This window comes from Xiphophorus couchianus, chromosome 14, assembly GCF_001444195.1.
Source record: "Xiphophorus couchianus chromosome 14, X_couchianus-1.0, whole genome shotgun sequence".
In the NCBI taxonomy this organism is placed as follows: domain Eukaryota; kingdom Metazoa; phylum Chordata; class Actinopteri; order Cyprinodontiformes; family Poeciliidae; genus Xiphophorus; species Xiphophorus couchianus.
Window position 1 is genome coordinate 8079423 of NC_040241.1, and position 20130 is coordinate 8099552.

Sequence of the window (20130 nt, forward strand, 5' to 3'; positions counted from 1 at the left end):
TGAGTCCTAATTCTGTTTCAATTACACAAACCGAGGGAGACCGGCCACATCTCAAACTCTGCAGTGCCCCCAGTAAATGGCTTTGGTCATCTGAAAATGAAATATATGCTACACCGAAACGTATCATTATGTATGGGCCCACTGAAACATTGTTCCATCATAACTCCGGAGGATCTGCAGCTCAGATGGGATAATCTGACACATAAGGCTACAATTTGTTATGCACTAAAAACATTTTTATCTTTAATTAGGAGACTGGAAGGAAGAGAGATGTTGCTAAAAGAAAGGACTTTTCTCACGAGCAACATATGGGTCACGGCAAACACGAGGAAGGAGGTGCTCTGGATTAGCCCAAAATGTAACTTTTTGGGCTTCATGAAAAACATTAGCCTGAACACAACATCTCCCTGATGAAATGTGATGATGTATTTTAATTTTTCAGAGGACCTGGTCAAAGTTAATGGGAACATGGATGGAGGTAATGAGCACAATCCTGCAAGAAAATAAAGGAAATATAAAAGATCTTACACTGGCTCAGAGGCTTTTAATGAGGAGGATACATAATGTTTTGTTTCATAGACATGATACTCAAAAACCTCCAAGGTCAATAATTCTTATTTTAAAAAGGGATTCTGCTTAACATAAGGCTAATCCAGCTGATGAGGAAGATGGCTGCCCATCTCAGTCTTCCTCAACTGCAAACCTCGGATTATTGTCTCATCAGGGTGGCTGACATCATCTACAACACAAGGTTTTAAGGCTTAACTTCGCATCACAGAGTGTGTGTGTTTTCCATGGGTGTGTTTGTGTGTAACAAAGGTTCAGGAGTTGATGGCGGAGATTGTCGACTGGAGTGCGCCACACCGTGACCTTTAGGTGGCGCTTTCTAATGTAACCTTAATCCTGCAGATGAATTTCCACCGAGCTAAGCACTGGATGATTTCCACCGAGCTAAGCACTCGCCCTGGGGCAAAGCAGCCACCGTTCCTTTGTTGACAGACATCAGCAGCAAGCCCCGGAGCTACAGGGCGATGCGATCTGCGTGCGCGTGGATAATGACAGCCAGTGACATGGTGCAGTCTCTTTCGTGATGGACAAACTGGCAAGCCGAAATGGGTCTGGTGCTAGAGTTTCAAAACAGTGTCCGATGCGTCTAAACGCTGCGTGATGTGGGCCAAAGTTCAGACCCCAGATGACATGGATGATGACTGGTCTTATCTTATGAATCTTTTCATCTGTCGACATCTTCATCAGGAAGTTCATCCAGATTCTTTGGAACACATCCACTCGACTGCCTCAACGCACTCACGCACACACAAAACAAATGTTTTAGCAGATGACAGAAGACCCGTCACCTCCGGGGCCATGACCCCACTGCCAATCAACAACTACATCCGTCTCCATCTCCAGGGCAGCTCCATCCCCGCCTCCTCCTTCCCATCCAAGAAAGTTTTCTATTTATGTAGCACAGACATGGCTTTCCAGGAACTATGCAGATCAAGCGATTAGGAGCTAATATTCCCAAAGGATCTCTGATTACTACAAGCGTTTGAAGTGGCAACATCAGTTAACTCTTTAACTTTAATATTGCAACAAAACGTACAACCTAATTCACTATTGTTTGGCACAGTTTGCACACCGTAAAAAAAAGGTTGTATCCCCTTCCAGATGTGGATTCACTAACATTCAGGCTAGTCAGGCTCACAGGGCCAAAGTCAAAGTCTAAAACCCAACGAGAAGCCAAGCTCACCCCTTCCTGAAACAACTCCAGCTAGAGCCAGCTCACCCAAACCATTCAGATCTGCATGACCCCTATCGCCCTGCCTCCAATCAGGATGGGAATCAAAAAATACCAGGAACTGGAACAAACCCAGTCTTATCCAAGAGCGTCTACCCAACCACACCCCACCCCAGAAGAAAAGCCACACCAAACATTCTGACAACTCCGAGAACACATAATTAAACGCCCAGTCTGAGTTCACATAAAGGAGAAAGCAGGTGCAATGAGACTGTGTATGTGTGTGTCTAATGAAACAGCCAGCTTAATATGCCCCAATGCCCACTTATATATCAAAGACATAAGTGGGCCTGGACCCAAAGCCCTAGTGACATACCTGCCAGGACCCAAGTACCCCAAGCTTAGGCCAGACCTGGACGGAAATGCAAGGATGGTAGAGATGTACTGGCTAAATATAGATAACATGCCAAACTTTTCAGGTTTTATTTGTAAAACATTAAACATGTGCATCATTTTTCCTTCCCCATCACAATTATGCATTACTTTTTGTTTATGACCGAACATCCCAATAGAATACAATAAGGATTATGGTTGTAAAGTGACAACTATGGGGTCTAATACGAGCCTTTGTTAAATCTCATCCAATTGGACAAAATATAATATAATTGGTCTCAGAGGCTTAAAAGCTAACTATTTTATGTTGTGTATGATGCTTTTTGTATTGTTTTCGCCATGTTTTGCTGGTAGTTATTGTTGAATACTTTTTTTATTTGTCGTGATTTTATTTCCATGCTTTCGGCTAAGCTAGCAGCTAGCTGTACTGTTGTGTCCCAGGCCAAACACAGGCTCTCCATCCACGACTGAATTTCTGTGATATTTTGTGCAGGCATGTTACTGTGTGCAATTTGGGAATGTTATGCAGATGTTCTGTGATAACTTATAGAATTATTTTCTGTTGTTGTTCACATGTGTTGGTTGCGCATGGTATTCGACATAAGAAGAAAACGGTATAGAAGTCGCAGACAACAAAATGACCACAAAGACTGAATTGCTGTGGTATTTTGTGCAGATAATGAGCTGCTGTCACAACGAACTGGTCAAAGAGATCTGATCAGACACATTGGTTCTGTAATTAACTTTTCAGGGAACTATATGAAAAGTTTGGCCATTCATCTGATGCTTTGGCTGAAAGAGCTCTATTATGACTGATCAGAAAAACCCTATGTAAAACCCATATGTTCTTTAAAATCAGCTGGCTTTGTTCAGCCTTTGCGTTGAACACCTTGGACCTTCTAGGCCAGGGGTCACCAACACGGTGCCCGCGGGCCCCCGGTCGCCCGAGGGGACACTGTCAGTCGCCTGCAGAGCAAGTTCTAAAAATAGCCATTGTCATCTGGGAGCACTGGCAACGAAATTATTTAGGGGGTCAGGGTAGGGTAACATTAAATGTAAAAAAAAAAAGAAATGTTTTTACATTGAATTAATAACATTTATTTATATTTAGATTTTTTTTTTAAAGTAAATTACAAAAACAGTTTAAAATAAATTGCTTTATGAATAAAACTCTTTTCTATGGTTAAAGTTCAGAACTGCGCAGACGCCTGCAGGATTTTATCGGAGGGCACCCTACCTTAAGATTTTCCTTTAAGTAAGAAAAGAAAAGAATAATTTCTGAAAGTTTTATCATCGAACTCTCTTTACAATCAACAAAATTGTGGAGGAAAAAAAAAAAGATCTTATGTGTCAAAACATCTTGTACGTAGCGCACGTCTGAGTCTGTGGGGGTCAAAGGGCACGCCAAAGCTTAAATCTTATTGGTCAGTTTGCTTTTGTTTATTTCCGGCTTGGCGCTTTTTCTGTAAGCTAAAAAATGAGTGACAGGAGTTTGAACCTCCCGTAGTTCTAAGAGCGGTCGTTTGGATCCCGGCAGAGCTTTTTTTTTTATTTTTTATTTTTTACAGTGTGCGGTTCTGGCGGGTCGCCGGTTTCTGAGCTTCTTTGATGTTACTCGAACCGGAGAGCTGATGGGTCACCTGTTAGCTGACATCTGCCGCTCTTCCTGAGCGTCGCGCTAAGACTGCGGGTTAAACAATTTCATCTAGTCGAAACAATTAAGCAAACATTGTTGCTTCACCTTCTCCTCCTTTGGACGTCTGACACCACCTGAACCTGGGAATCAACGTCCTCCTCTTTCCGTGGATCTCACAGGTATATAGGCTTCGCTTCCATGTCTTTATTATTTAGCATCGTTTGTGTAAAACGAAAAAAGAAAGGGTGCGCTATTCCGCTTTTGTGCGACGCGCGCATGATGCGCGTTGGAGAGGTGGTTGTGCTCCTGCAGGTCAGGTGCAGTGATAGTTTTGTACCTTCCGATCTGTCGGACATTTTTTTTTTCGACATCTGCTGGTGTCAGCCAGCGGGTGACCCGTCAGCTTTTACGTTTGCGAAACCACAAAAAAAGCTAATAAACCGGCGACCCGCCAGAACTGCACACTGTAAAAGACCTCAGGCGGGATTTTAGAACCACGGGAGATTCCAACTCCACTCATCATTTTTAGCTCACAGAAAAAAACAAACTGACCAATCAGATTTAGGCTTTGGCGTGCCCTTTGACCCCCCACAGACTCACACTGATGTGCTTTACATACAAGATGTTTTGGCGCAAAATAACTTTTTGTTCTCTCCACAATTTTGTTAATAGTAAAGAGGGTTGGATAATAAAAAATACAATAACTTTTCTTTCTTTATTTTAAGGAAAATCTCACAGTATGTCCAGCTGTACAGCAACAATCCAGACTCTCAGTCACTTGTGGGTAATTTAGAATCACACAGAAAATCTCCAAAAGGGAATCAAACTTAAAACTCTGAACTAAGAACTTCTGATCACATAATAGCAATTAACCATAGCTGCATGGTAAATTATTACTGATAACTATTGTCAGTAGCCCCTAACATTAATATGATCAGGCAGCATGTAATCTTATATACATACTGTATATGTATTATTGTTATGAAGGCTGAGCCAGGAAAATGTATGTCTTTATCAAACAAGTAGCCCTTCGTGTTGCTCTGGACCCGTGAAGTAGCTCCCAGTCTCTAAAAGGTTGGTGACCCCTGTTGGTGGGGTTGGTGTTCAATCGTGCGTCACTGTCTTTCCTTTAAGCACACAGAGTCGAAGCCAAGACGGTGCGCTTAAACAAAAGATCAGCATGTATCGCCAAGAAGCAGCTGCAGCTTTACACAGCTTATGACTCTGAGGAAACAGACCTGGATAAACGCCAGGAAGCAAATCTGCGACCCTCTCTACAGCGAGTCTGGAAGTGGAGCACTAAAGAAACCCGAGAACCAAACCAAGCCGTAGGAAAACAGTGCAGGAGAAACGAAAAAAAAATATCGACAAAGCCGGACCGGGGCACTATCATTCAATAGCAAGCATGTCTTTGAGCTGTGGGGGGGGAGTACCCAGAGAAAATCCACTTGCTGCATAGATTCAAGCAAGCAGAGACCTTACCACAAATGCACATGTACACCATGCGTAATGTGCATTAGTGTAATGTACACCACACCACCCTGAGATCTTTTTAAATCTATACGCCAGTCACAATGCAAAAAAACCCCCCAACAGATCTACATTTTTTTATGAAAGTGTTTTCATCTGTTATTCTCCATCTGAATCACATTCTATTTTTGATGTCATTTTAATGACTGTTTTATTTAAATCAGCCATTAAAGTGAGTGTGTACAATTCCCAGTTGATGTCACAGTTTTTGCAACCTGACACCAAGTTATGATTTCGTTCAGAGAAACCAGCGTTAAATCCGGTGGCATCCGCAAAGAATAAATAGCTTCTTTTGTCATTATTAGCTTTTTGATGATCTCTTGTAGATCTGTTGAGGAAAAGTTGCTTCAGTTCTGCCATGTATATTTTTTATAAACCTGAGAACTTTCAGTAAGTCGTGCTGCCATGCATCAATTCTGCTCAGTGCAGGAGGAGAAATTAATGCTGCCATCTGGTGGGCATTTTCTGGTACTGACGACTAGTTTCTTAAACCTGATTAGATTGTAGCTTTGTGTCTGCTGAATTTTTGTTTGCAACATATTTGTTCTTAAATCAGCGAGGTTGTTCGCAGCGGGTAAAGTCTTCTGAAATTTTACTCAAGTAAGAGAAGCGATGCTTCATAATAATACTCAAGGAAATGTGAAAAGTGGGGTGAAGCGTTTGTCCAAAGCAAATTATTTTACAGGAAAACGCATTTTAAATCGAGAATGGGAATGTGTGTGCGCCATGTTTAAATGTCTCTGTGATGAAATAGCTTGTACTTGAAGTCTTGCCTCTTGACAAATGCCATAGCCTGTAGGTGTCCAGCAACAATCCTGAACAGAACAAGGATGATATGGACAATTTTGTACTTTCTGTTTGAATAGCGTTCTTGCAGAATAAAACTCATTGTGGCCGGACTTGTTTGGGTTAAAAAAATCTGACGTTCACTTGTGCCAAATGAAAAAAGGGCAGCACAAAATATTTTGTATTGAATGTAAATTTTCTGCTGCTGTTGTGATCTAACATTTTTCTTGGTACAGTACCAATTAAACGTAGCATGCTGCTAAAATTATAGCTGCATTTGTAAACAAAAAAATAAATAAATAAATAAATAAATAGTACATCAACTCAAACTATTCTTCCTTGGTAATAAGCTTAAAACTTAAGAGCAAAGACTTTAGACATAGTATTTATTTCAGTTTTAAAAGTTTATAACAACTTCTGAGTAGCATAACAACACAGAATAAGACAGACAAATGCACATCTCTAATCAAACCTGCAGGTTGACAAAATTAGAATTTGTAAAAGCACTTATGAAAGAACAAACAAAAAAACAAAAAAATCACAGGAAAATATTTCTCCCCCTCCCCCACCCCGCCTAAAACCGCTGTCGCCGAGTTACATCACATCAGGCGAGTTTCCGCCCGATAAGAGAGGAGCATTTAAATGTACAGACACTGAAACCTGCGTTTCGAGGTTTAAATTCAAGCCAGCGTTAAGTGGGTTAAAACATTTTGGTTAAACCTGAATCTCTGGAATCTCTTTTCACAGATAGGTCCAGCACCTGGAAATGTTAAGAGAAAAAAAAAAAAACATGAAGCACTTCCTAATTCACTAGTCACAATTTTAATTAAATGGCATTTGCACAAATAATTTGTGACATTACACTAGAAGCAACACCATTAATCGAACCAACATTTATCCACTTGACAAATTAATAAGTGATTGGGATTTGATAAGGATTCAAAGAAACTGGTACATGTTGTGAGAAATGGCTCTGTTGAGTAATGTGCTTTATTGTTGTTGGGTTTTTTTTGTGGCAGTTCTGAGGTTAAAACAGGCGTAAAATTCCCCACAGCCAAAAAAATAAAAATAAAATAAAATAAAAATGGATATTTGTATGTTTCTTTTCTCAAATATAAATTTATTATATATAAAATACTGTTCCATTCATAAAAGCCTTACTTTGTACAATATCTGAGTGAGCAATAAAAGTAAAAGTTGTGTGTGTGTGTGTGAGAAAGAAAAACAAAACAAAAACAACCTGGAAAAGTGTCGCAACAAACAGCTGGTACAGCTTCAGGCCTAATTTGATTTAAAAAAAAAAAAAAAAAGGTGTTTTACAGAATATACACATTTTGTTACTTACAAAAATAAAAAGGAAGAGGACTAAATTGTAGGCTGGTGGTTATCAGGTGGGATACAGCAGGGTTAGTTTTATGAAATGGGATGTAAATGACAGGTAGTGACGAAAAACGTTTCTGTTTTTTTTTTTGTTTAGTTTTTTTTTTTAAGAGAAAAAGACAGTCGGTCTCAGTGAAGCAAAGCTCATCAGTGCATCTCTCATCCTGGATGTTCGAAAGTCAAAGTGCTGATTTGGTAACCATTGGAGACCATCAGTAAGGTCAATAATAAAAATAAAAAAAAGAGTAGAAAAAATAGATGTTTTGAAGAAAGGAAAAAAAAAAGTAGTCCTTAAATAGGGGGGAAAAAAGGCTGAAAAAAAAAATTCACTTTTGTTGTCATACATCCATCATGGCACCATCAAGCGGTTATTTGTTTCATTTTGAGGTACTTCTTAAGAAAAACAAACACTAAATGTAAGAATATTTGTCAGTTTTTTTTTGTTGTTTTTTTTTTTAAACTCGTATAAGCTGTGTTGCACAGTAGCACCATTGTTTCAATATTTTCTGATTTTCTGTATTTTTTTTTCTTTTTTTTTCTTTTTCCCCGGAAGTCAATGCACCATTGGAAATCCACCGCGGTTCACCGGACCCCCGGCTTGTTCATCCAAATGCGTCTCGTTGTGGACCGGGCGTCCCCTCCGCCGCCGCCGCCGCCGGTAGCGCTTGCTTGCCTCGTGGCATTACGTTGCCTTCATGCAAACCACACAGCGGCTAACACGTGTGAGCAGGTTGCCTGCCTTTAACGTCTCTGACTGGGGTTTCCTGTGGGGCGGTGGAGACAGAAGACAAATGTGGGAAGCTGTAAAAAAGTAGTAATAAGAAATCCACCATATTGAAAATATGTCAAAGCGTAAAAGTACATGTAGTTTTATTGCGGTGAAATAAAGCTGCTACGTCATTCTACGTCTTTCCTATTTTGAAGAGTCAAAATTAGGCTACAAAGTACAAAAAACTAACTTAAAAAAAAAATATATAATTATACATTTCTAAAAAAATGTTTTGGTAATATTTTTCATAGGAATGATGGATTAAAAAAATATATTATTTTACATTAAACATACTTGAAAGTTGGTTTTTTGCTATTGTATTATGAACATCTTTTTTCTGTAAGCTTTCCAAAGTGGTTTTCTTTTGCGCCTCTTTTTCCAGAGAACCAATTAAGTTCACTTCCACCCACTCCTTTGAACATTTATTCCATATTACATTACTTTGCTTAATTGAGAGTAAAATAATGTCATCACTTGTAATTTAGAAGGTTCAATAACCTTTGAAAATGCAAATTTCAAATTAGTGCAGCCAGTGCTAACAATTTTAGTACGGCCATGCCAGTTCAGGTGGACCAGTTCAAAGAACTGTTTTAAGACCAAAAAAGGATCAAATTTAACATCTATATTGTGATAGAAATGTACAAAAGCTTTGTGCTTCTCATATCACAAATAGCTCTCTGCAGTCTTAACCCCCGTAGCGGCAGGCTTTATTTTGCACAGATTGCATGTAACGTCGCACGGGTTGGCAACAGAAGTTTGCCAGTATTGAACACAAACGTCGTCCGCCCAAATGACAATAAATTTGCACTTACCCATAATGGACGCAAAAACAGCTAGCTAGCTAGCAAGGGTACCAGTAAACTAGGGTACCAAAGTCTCTGAATGCAATGAAGATTAAACTTTGCCTGCCAGAAAAGTCGCACGAGAACGAGAACCCACCCCCCAAATAACGTAAGAAAATATGAGAATAAATAGTCCTGCCACAACAAAACTTAAGACATGTAATTAATGTGTTTAAGGCCATACAATAATTTTTTTAAAGACGAACTGAACACATTTTGGATTTCAGATAAATGAATTGAAGACTTTTGATGTGCCGAACACCCTGTTTAATAACCCCTATCGTCATCAAATCACCCAAGTTGGGTTTGTGAAAACTTACTTGAACATGTCAAGTTTCTCCACGGTGGCCAGCCAGAAGCTGTAGGAGTTGCTGAAGTAGTTACACGACCCTCTGCCGTGGCACTCGATGAAGGGCGTGCTGCGGAAGTCCTCCAGGCAGGAGCCGGGGGAGGCCAGGGCCTGACCGGAGCCCTCGGCACCTGCGCTAGTGTGCTGGGAGAGAGAGGAGCAGAGTTCTATTTGCTCATCTGAGACCCTCACACAGGAACTGGGTTGATTTAAAGCTCAAATCAGTGCCTGTGACAGGCATTCATGACAACAGACAATTACAAAAATAATGACAATTAAATAAAAAAATATGTGACTGTGTAAAACATTCATGCCAAAGACAAAAGAGAAATTCTACATCCGCTAAAATCTGATGCCTCTCCATTTTTCCTTGCACTTCGTGAAGAAGGAATTTGCGCTCACATCATCTTCTGAGGTTTTTGTGTCGTTTCCTTCAGTGACTCTTGGCGCAGTGCCCCCACAGGCAAGGGCGTGAACAGGTTTTTCAGTTGGTTTAGATTGTTTTGACAGTGCAGTGCGAAAGCGAACCAAACCAGCTGAAAATGTAAACGAATGTTGCTGTTTTTCTCCCCAATCAAACTGAGCCTACGCAGTGTATTATAAGCCTGGCGGGCCACCAGGCTTTACTTGGGTCCCTACCAGGCTAAGCATTGCTTATTCATTTTAGTTTTTTAAAAAATGTTAGCATTTTTAAAAAAAAAGGTTTTATAGTCGGTATTCAAGCATTCATCTTCCAACAACACATAATTATCAAGTGATATTTTGAAATTTCCTGTCAACTTACGTGTTTCAAAAACACGACAAGCCGCTGAATGAATGACTGACTTAGCGCCCGTAAAGGAAGAATTATTTATTAAAATTTTGAACAAAACGTTTGGCTCGTATCTTCCTTTAACAGCCGGATCCTCTCGGCAAGCAGCGGGCACAGCTGTAAAACGAAACTAAACAAGGCGTGTTGACGTCACAGCTCACAGAGTTTAATTCATACAAAGCAACGCATGAATCAGTTAACAAAGCTGCAGAGGTACAGAGATATGCATGTTATCACAAAATAACAACAGACAAAGACAAACACGAAACACAGAGACAGACAAAGGCGCCCACGTGGAGAAAAGATGGAAAAAACTCTCTCTATATTAGCGTTACATGTACTTTATACTGAGTAGGCGTTTCCTCACTTTAATATATGCAAAGAAGGCGTTCTTCCTGTTGACCAACCGAGAGCCACCTTGGAAAAACGTAAACCTTCCCCTAAGTTTTAATGACAAAACTCAAGAGTCATTTTAGTTGTTAAAGTTATAAGTTAATTTCACAAAACCTATTTTACTCTTTTGGACTCAGCATCTCCCAAGATTTGAATCTTTGCCTTATCACGAACAATATTTAAAGGGTGTATCCGAAATTAAACATAGATGTTTCCAAGATTCGAAATCTGTGATCAACTCCAGATGCAGCTCAGAGCCCCTGGGAAACCCCCAACCTCCGACCTCTAGGCAGGGGAAGATATTATTTATGGCCTGCTAATTTAACGCCTTTCAAGAGCATAGTATTTTATGGCTGCTCTAAGTTACAGCCTTGCCAGGAGAATGTTTATCTCTGCTTAACATTTGTCCAAATAGGAATGTTTATCTCTTAAACGCACATGGCATGAGATTAGCCATATTAAACACTCAACAATATCCATATTTCCTTAACACGCCCCAACCACCGTTCTTAGCAGGTTTTCTGGGGGGAAACCTGCTACTGGAACATCGGGCATGTGAAAACGCCCTAAAAAGCCAAGCACGTGTCCAGACGGCACCCTACCATCATGAAGGAGAATCCGATCCACAGGGATCTCCAGTTTGCGGGGCAAGAGGGAATTTGGATGGTCTGGCTGTGGACCGCAATCACCATGGCTGGAGCTTCACACACAGAACACCTGAAAACACACAAAGACGTGGGTTTTTTTTTTTTTTCACCACACGTAAAAGCCACCGTTTAAAACCAAACAACACCCATCCTTCCATGTCTACCTGCTGATGTAAGGCTTGATGCTCTCTCCAGTCACAGCCTCCATAGACGGAGGCATGGGCTCCAAAGTTGACAGCCAGTAGGAGTAGTCGTTACGGGCAGCGAAGTTGCAGACGTTGTTGATGTTGCAGAACATGAAAGGCATGGGACTGAACCGGCGCAGACAGCTGCCGGCGGTGCCTGCATCGCAAGCATTGGGCAAGGAGTTTGAGTTGGGTCAAACGTCGGAGAAGAGTAAACGTTGAATAAAACAAAAAGTGCCTCATCGTACCGAGGTCCTGCCCGTGAGCCCTCTCGTTGCCTTGCACGTACAACAGGGAATATCCGTCGTAGATGAAGTTGGTTCCGAAAGGACACTCTGGCGTTATTTCACTCTGGCTGTGTCGGGTGATGAGGAAGCCGTGGGCTGCTGACCCTGAGCCCTGAAGACCCGGTGGACCCTGTGGACCATCTGACCCAGGTGGGCCAGGGTTGCCCTTTTGGCCTGGTTGGAGAGAAAACAACACACGCCTTATACATCATATGTAGATTTCATGAGCATTGTGATCAGTAAAATGAAAACAAAAACGTAATTAAAGATGACTTTTTATTTATTTGTTGTTTTTTTTATGACATTACTCACCAGGTTGCCCTGAGGGTCCAGTGTCTCCCTTCCTGCCAGGTGGGCCGTTGAAGCCTGGGGGACCAGGTGTACCGGGATCTCCAGAGGGGCCTGGTAGACCTGGAAGAAGGGGAAAAAAAAAAAATACACCAGTTTTAAACTTAGCGCTCAGATTGGCCATTAGCAGGGGCGAAGCAGCTCTAAGACTTCTCGAGTGCTTTAAAATCAAACCCTTGTGTACCCACTATTGAGACTCTTATTTTGAAGTCAGAAAGGAAGTAGTTCTTGAGTTGCTCTATAGAGTTGACAGATTTGCAACAAACTGAAATTTCTTTTAAGTCATATTTGCTACATGTAGAGTTGTTACAACAACTGAAGGTAACATTGTTACTTTGTTGTGCTATAAAATGGAAGATACATAATAAATCCATGGTTTTTTTGTGCTGACAAAAAAAATACTTTTCTCTTTTGTGATATAAATCACAGTTTATCATAATACAGATTTGGTCATTCTTTAATGTAATCTTAATACAAAAAAATTCTGGCAAATTTTAAGATTTTTTTTTTTTGCGGATCTATTTTTATGAACTAATAATTAATAGAAAATGCTTAATTTCAGCATGCTTTCTTATATCTTCCTCCAGTCTGGTGCATTATGTGAAAATAAAATAGCGCGAACAACGCAACACAAACCCACACAGCACAAGACTAACTCACACATCCAACATGTAGCAATTAAAACAGACTGAATTACACCTCCTTCATCATCGCCCGTCACCAAAGTGCTGCTCTACCCACCTGAGGATCCAGGGGCTCCAGGCGGACCGGGTGGGCCTGTAGCTCCCGGGCTTCCTTGTGGACCCGGAAGTCCTGGATCTCCTTTCGTATAAGCAACAGGTCGTGAAGGCGCAGGATCTCCAGGAGGGCCTGTGTAGAAATAATTCATAAGATGATGACCCCATTAGCTTCAGCTCGCGTGTAGCTCAGGTCGCCGTTCACCCACCAGGTGCTCCGTCGCCCCCAGGATCTCCAGGAAGTCCACTGGGACCAGGAAGTCCTGGGTCTCCCTTTGGTCCTGATAAAGACGAAAGAAACGAGGATTCCTGTTTTTATATGAAGTCAACACAGAAAGCCTGACGTCCAGTTTTGTAACATCAGAAAGTAGCCAAAAGGAGTTGGTGTAAACTAACCTGGGAACCCGGAAACGCCTGGAAATCCTATATTTCCCTTTTGACCAGGGCTACCAGGACCACCAGAGGGGCCCTTGTAAAAAAAAAAGAAGAAAAAAATGTATCCAGCTTGACAACTGTGTCTGTGTTTTTTACTATTTTAACAGTTGGGAAAATACCGTAGCTGTTTCAACGACGGGAACTTACCGGTGCTCCTGGAAAACCAGGATCTCCTTTTTGACCAGACTGGCCGGGCAGACCCGGATTTCCGGGGTTCCCCTTGTCTCCCTTAACGCCGCCACTTCCTGGGAGACCGCGGGGACCCTCTGGCCCAGGCACACCTACAGATGCAGAGGGCAAGAGGTCAGCCATGATCTTTTTTTGATAGCAAAAAGCAAAATATGACATATTTTTCTTGACAATTTTATAGGGTGCTACTGGATAACGGTAGTTTCTGTCGTTGTGAAGTTAGCCTTTTTTTTTCTTCATATTTTGGGTTAACAGTTCACATGCTCTCTACGTCGTCTACCATTTCTAAAAGAACTAAAGTACTCCCAAAATTGGTCGTACTCCACTGCTGTTGGAGCTGCTTCAGACTACTGGGATTTTAAATAGAGTGAATCTTCATTGGTGCAAACTGAGTGTCTGCGTGGCGCGGCATGAATTAAATAACGATATTTTATTGTTATTGCTGAAGTAAATTGAGTTTTATGTAAAAAAAAACAAAACTCTTGCTTTGATTGAGAATAAACCTCAGTTGTAGTGTTATTTACTAAAAACGTTGTGTCTTTGTATGCAATGGATATGCAAGGTCAATTTCCAATAGTCTAGAAAGCCCACAAAATCCTTTAGTTACAGCCAAGTAGTTGTTTAGGCTTACCTGAATGTCCCTTTGTTACTTACTTACAGTACAGATTATTATTATGCTTTAGTTTAGACTTTTATTGATAGGAACAAAATCTACAGATCCATTAGAGTAATATAAATAACACCGTCTCAATTAGAAACTGTAATTCTACATAATAGACTTTTTTATTTCACGTCACACTGTTATGACCTGGATTGCAAAAAATAACATTTAATCTCTAGAAATGATAAACAAGAACAATATTCACATACTCTATGTGTCGACATATATTTTTTGTTAGTTCTTTTAAAAAATTTTTTTACCATCAATCTGTCTATGAGGAAACGCAAAAATCAGCTTTATTACAATATGACGTGTTCACATTAAAAAACATCCATGTGTTTGAGATGTCTCAGTAAATACATTTTTTTGTTCAACCTTTCGTTATTTGTATTTGTGCTACCTATACTCTTGCGGTCAAAACAATGTTTTGAAAAAAAATGTCAAAATATTTCACATCATAGAAAGAAAACTTTTCAGAGTCGAAAGATGATCGGATTATGATAAACGGGATAATGTGATCAGTGTGTGAATTAGTGTGTTTAAGTAGTAGCTTGAGATGTTCATTGGGTCCTGTAGAACGAAAAAGAGGTTATGAAACAATGACATCACCATAATCCATTCGTCCTAGCAAGGAAACAGCACCATCAAAGTGTCGTATCTCATTGAAAGAACTTGAATGTTTCTCAGACTGCTAAAGCAAACTGGAATGCATGATGAAAACTCAAAGAAAGTCTTGCCACCACGGCAACCACGCTAGTTGCTTGCATTAATGTTTCACCCAATGTTATGGTCGTAAATGGACGTGACAATGTTTAATCCAAACCAAGAATCTGGTGGGTCTAACCTGGAGGACCTACGATTCCCAGAATTCCCAGGAAAACCGATACCAGGATGCCGCAGGGCAAAAAAACAAAAAAACAAAAACAAAGAAGAAGAGATGTTTAGGCAGAGAAAACTGTACCATCAGGGATATTCAAGAAGTGACAATTCAATTTTGGTAACATTGATATGTTTTTTAGGAGTGCTTCCAGTAAAAGGAAAGAATGGCGATATACTGTATATATATATATATATACATATATATATATATATATATATATATATATATATACAGTATATATATATATGTATATATATATATATATATACAGTATATATATATATATATATCTTTATGGCTGTAGAGGTTATTTTCTCTGGGGTTTGTAATACTCCAGGGATTAAAGGTGTGGGTGAAAAGTTGAGATTGTGGAAAGCACTCTATTCTAAAAAAAAAACAAACTTAAAGCATAACATTTCAAATAAAAAAATAAAAAAAAAAAGTAAATAATTAATCCAATGATTAATGATAGAGGTTTTGTGAATTATACAGAAATCACAACAAAGAAGAAGGACGCAAATCCTTGGTGAGTTAGTCACATGGTGAATGCTTGTGATAAATGATTCAGTGAACCTGATTTGGTGACTGACCATGTGATCCAGGCTGACGTACTTGTGGTGACCCACTCTACTCATAAGAGACATTTCATCACTTTCACTGTTTTTCTAAACGTGCTTACTTGTTAAACGTGGACTACCCTATCATCAGAGTGCATGAAAAACAAGAGAAAGGAGTTATTAGGAAGAAAGTAAAAAAAAAAAACATGATTCAGAGTTTTCAGTTGATTTTGTTTCCATCACTGTGGATCAGAGTGATATTAAACACAAGTGTTGCTGCAAGAAGACGTGCAAGAGAAGTCCGGATGCCGTTCATCTGACCTGCGGGGCCTTCGAAGCCGGACGCGAAAGTTGTCACGTGGAAAGGCGAGGGTGGGGGCGGAGGGGAGGCCACGCCGTGGTGGGCGGGGCCAAGCCACCAGAAACATGGTAAGATCTCATAGCATCACATTTTTATACTGACATTTGATTTCCTTCTGACCTCACACAGTGACGGAGTTAAGTGGAAATGTAATCACAGGTTTATATCTTTATGTCTGTAGGGTAATGAATTTCATCATCAATGACATCGTTGGTAGCAAACTTAAACTGCTGACGTACGAGCAAAGGAGGAGATCAAAATATCATCTCCCTCGTTGCTAGTTTGTAGACAGATCAAAATGGAATATAAGACATTACGAATTCTTAAGTTTGAATTTTCACATGAAGAAGCCGCTTACTTCTGTGGGCGTTTTAAATGTGAAGTGACTTCTACACGGTTTATATTCAGCAGATTTTCCACTCTGTCCAGCACTATGTGACGTCTGGTGTTGGGACGAACAAGTCTCCATGCAGGTGGCTTGATTGGTGGGACAAAACCCAGTCAGGGCAGTGAAGCCAGTCACAAACTCAAAAATAGTCTTGCTCAGATTCAGGGTTTATTGATCGAGATGCACCGCCTGCAATTTGAGATTTCTGACCTGCTGAATTTAACTACCCTTTTAAAGTAATACATGAATTTTATATGCATCTAAATTTCAGTGGTGCCTGTGAAAATAGCAATTTTTAATGAAAAAAAAAAAACATTTCTAAAAAAAAAAAAAACTGTATCAGGTTTCTGTCTCCTTTTGTCACTGAAATTTAAAACTGTAGGTTTTCTTTGAAAATTTGTCCATCTTAAAACCATAACAATGCAGCAAAGCTAGACGACCACATTGTCAATTTAAAAGAAACTGCTAACACCTTCAGCGTCGTTGAATAGAAAAAGGCCTATCAAGGCCTTCTGGATGGCCTTGGCAGCTTATCAAATAATTTACATTAATGTAAGACCATGTTTGCTACATTTACATTTACAGCATGATTATTGCAACTATCAAATTATTAAACATGTACATTTGTCTAGGTGCAATATGAATAAAAAAACTTGTACTATGTGCTACTGAATTATCTTGAGTAGCCATTAAATCCTGTTCGGAAAGTTTACATGTTGATGTTTTTGAAGTTTGGTTCGGCGGACCGTTTTCAGTAAACTATCTGTCATTACGCAGCAAAAGTTGTTTGAAAAGTGAAACAATTTGGCAAAAAGCTGACAGCTGGTGACCTTGGTTTTGGTGAACTTTGAAATTTCAATAAATTATTCCTGAAAATATTTATATCTGTCTAACACAACACTGGTAATGAATATTAACTATCTAAACTTATGCTGAGTTTGCTGCTGTTGTCTTAGTCGCCAGCAATTATTAATCAAAGTTACGATGCAGCTACCAAACGTGACCTTCAAGTTTGCTGATAGTGAGTTTTCTTTGGATCAAAGATGGCATGTTCCTCTGCCTTTTTTCCCCAGGTCTTGTACTTGTTTGGATATCATCCTGATTAGCTTAGCCGATTAGCCGATTGATTCAGTGTTGTTTTGCATAGCAACATTGGCATTAGTAGACTAAGAGAAAGGCTAAATATGCTAATATGGCATTGTATTAGCATCTATATAAACATTTCCATTTTGAGTTGTTTTAAATAACTAAAATTTGCTATTATAGTGCATGCCTGGCTAGCTGTTAGCCTTTCATGACTGTTAGGATTTATTTACTTTCCTATGATCTAAACTGAAACAACATTTCAGTGGAGATCACATTTGTTAATGCTACATGCTGTAAATGTCGCAATTACTTCACAGAACGCAGCATCAAAATATTCCAAATATTTCCTCAGTGGTGTTTGGAGCACATCTCAGTTGTTAGCATCGTAGCGGTGAGCCACAGCTCGACTGACAACCAGTCACAGATATTACAGCATTCTCTAGCTACATGATGTTTGATCTGTCAGATCTGCTGTCAGTGACAGTAGTTGTCATCCGCTGAACAATTGCTGCGTTCTCATTTATAATTGTGATATGCTAAATGTGACACAATAACTCCAAAAAAACAAAAAAAACAATGCCTGTTTGATTTTGAGGACCAAAATCAAACAGCGTTATGAGAGTGTTTTGAGTTTGTCTGTGGCTTGGGTGATTAAATCCAATTGACAAATGATCTACAGGAACCACACACACTCAGGCTGTGAAAAGACAAACACACACAAAGTCACTCGTAGCTCAGGACCATGGAGAGATGAGGAGTTTACACCAGGCCTCAAGATGGGATCAAAGAGAGCGGGGAAAATGGGTGAGGAAACATGTGGGTGGATGGACTGGGTGAAGAGGAAACATGAGATGGCGACTCGGGCACAACAATGTGAACGTAACGTTCCGGCACGAAGAGAAATCCCGGTGAAGACTGTGGCGGGGTGTGAGAGGAGGGAAGAATCCCAACATGCTCTGGTGTCAAGTTGAAAACCTGGTGCTCAACATGGAGCAGAGCAGAGGCACGGCTCTCTGGCCGGCGGTGCTGATTGGTGAAACAATGACGCATGCAAATCAACCAACACGGTGACGACAGACTATAGATTCAATGTGGAGCTTCTGCCTGGTTCTCTGAGAGCGGGATACAGACAACTGGATCCTGCCTTTGCTCAAGATTTATATGTATGAAATCATTTTACCACAGAAAAGGTAACCAAGCATACCTTTAGAATGTCTTAGCTTTAGCTTAGCTTTTAGCTTAGATGTTGTAGCTTCACTGACTTCTTCTATCTGACATCAGAAAACCAGGCAGGAACATCCAACCAACCATGTGGTGATAAATGCCACCCAGGCCCTTTACCTGCTCTTCCAGGTGGTCCAGGGGGTCCTTGATTTCCTTTAGGGCCCTGGAATGGCAGTCCCGGAGGACCTGGAGGGCCACTGACACCTGGACGACCTGGGGGACCTGGAAAGCCGCTGTCCCCTTTTGGGCCAGAAAATCCTGGGCCTCCAGTAGGACCAGGAAGGCCTGGGTCTCCTTTGTCACCTTCACAGGAAGTACCAGTGATTGCAGAGAACAGTGGCACAACATTTAAGGCTAAAATACAGAATAATGGGAAATAAGTTACCTGGCGACCCTGGAATCCCAGGAGGACCTGGAACGCCAAACCCAGAAATTCCTGGAGTAGACACAAACAATGAACTGAGCCAGGCAGAACATTTCCAAAAGATGTTCAATGGGCATCCGCACCGTACAAACTGCCACCTACCTGGTTCTCCTTTGATACCGGCTGGTCCTGGGATCCCATCTCTTCCCGGCTGACCCTTCTCCCCAACCTGTCCTGGTGGCCCTGGTCGACCAGACTCTCCTGGTCTGCCTGGAGCTCCTGAGAGACCAGGGGCACCAGGCCCACCATCAAGACCCTTTGGACCGGGGATACCAGGAGGACCTACCAAGAGACGACAAGTCAGTCTGTTTGACTACATGAGAGATTTACTGAGAGTACCAAAATAAAATTACTCACCTTGGAATCCTGCAAGGCCTACATCTCCTTTAGCCCCTGGTAGCCCTGGTAAACCAGGAAGGCCAGGTGTTCCCGGACCTCCTTTAGATCCAGGACCTCCTGGGAATCCGGGCTGACCTGGATCTCCCTTTTGAGAGAATTGACAAGATCTGTCATGCCGAACTGAACCCTGAATATGTCGTGAAATAAGGACTGAAAACACTTCATTCTGTCACCTTTTGTCCCTGTGGTCCGGGTGGTCCAACGCCAGCAGAACCTGGGTCACCTTTTGGTCCTTGGAGGCCAGGTACTCCTGGCTGACCTGGGGTTCCTGGCCGACCTTGAAGACCTGGTGTGCCTTTTAACCCCAGAGGTCCTGTTGTGTCAAAGAGGAAAGATCGACATTGTTGGGTCGAATGTTCAAGTACAGAAAACTTTTCATACTAAATTGCTATCTTTTAGTTTTATTGTTAACATAACACTACAAAGTTTTAACATAGTCAGTGTGTCAAAAATGTTGTCGTTAAATGGCGTTAACAGTGTTTTTGAAATTCATAGTCATAATGAAAAGACAGTTCACACAGACACACGGGGAACGCAAACTTATCGCGCAGAAATGCAAAAGAAAGAAATTCCTTCATGTACCTAAGCGGCCTTCATACTCATTAAATACTGACAGTGTGAAATATATATTATATTAAAACAATTTCAAAACCTTGCAAAACTGGATCCTTTTTAAACATATCCTAATGTAAAAG

At 40.7% G+C, this 20130-nt stretch overlaps 1 protein-coding gene across 2 annotated transcripts in view; it reads right to left on the minus strand.

The window, feature by feature from the left end:
- Positions 1 to 6452: 6452 nt before the first annotated feature.
- col4a5 (collagen, type IV, alpha 5 (Alport syndrome)) overlaps positions 6453 to 20130 on the minus strand; it is a 57777-nt gene continuing 44099 nt past the window's right edge. Inside the window, exons 35-49 of one of the 2 annotated variants that reach the window (XM_028038931.1) lie at positions 19609 to 19748; positions 19394 to 19520; positions 19139 to 19318; positions 18998 to 19048; positions 18730 to 18915; positions 13414 to 13547; positions 13228 to 13300; positions 13041 to 13112; positions 12836 to 12964; positions 12059 to 12157; positions 11708 to 11920; positions 11439 to 11616; positions 11230 to 11344; positions 9395 to 9567; positions 6453 to 8227 (exon numbers count right to left, since the gene is read on the minus strand). In XM_028038931.1, coding sequence (XP_027894732.1) covers positions 8146 to 8227; positions 9395 to 9567; positions 11230 to 11344; positions 11439 to 11616; positions 11708 to 11920; positions 12059 to 12157; positions 12836 to 12964; positions 13041 to 13112; positions 13228 to 13300; positions 13414 to 13547; positions 18730 to 18915; positions 18998 to 19048; positions 19139 to 19318; positions 19394 to 19520; positions 19609 to 19748 — 1952 coding nt within the window. In that variant the 3' untranslated portion in view covers positions 6453 to 8145. Of the gene's footprint in view, positions 8228 to 9394; positions 9568 to 9793; positions 10258 to 11124; positions 11345 to 11438; positions 11617 to 11707; positions 11921 to 12058; positions 12158 to 12835; positions 12965 to 13040; positions 13113 to 13227; positions 13301 to 13413; positions 13548 to 18729; positions 18916 to 18997; positions 19049 to 19138; positions 19319 to 19393; positions 19521 to 19608; positions 19749 to 20130 lie in introns of those variants that run through there. The other variant, XR_003598267.1, reaches the window with a different exon arrangement.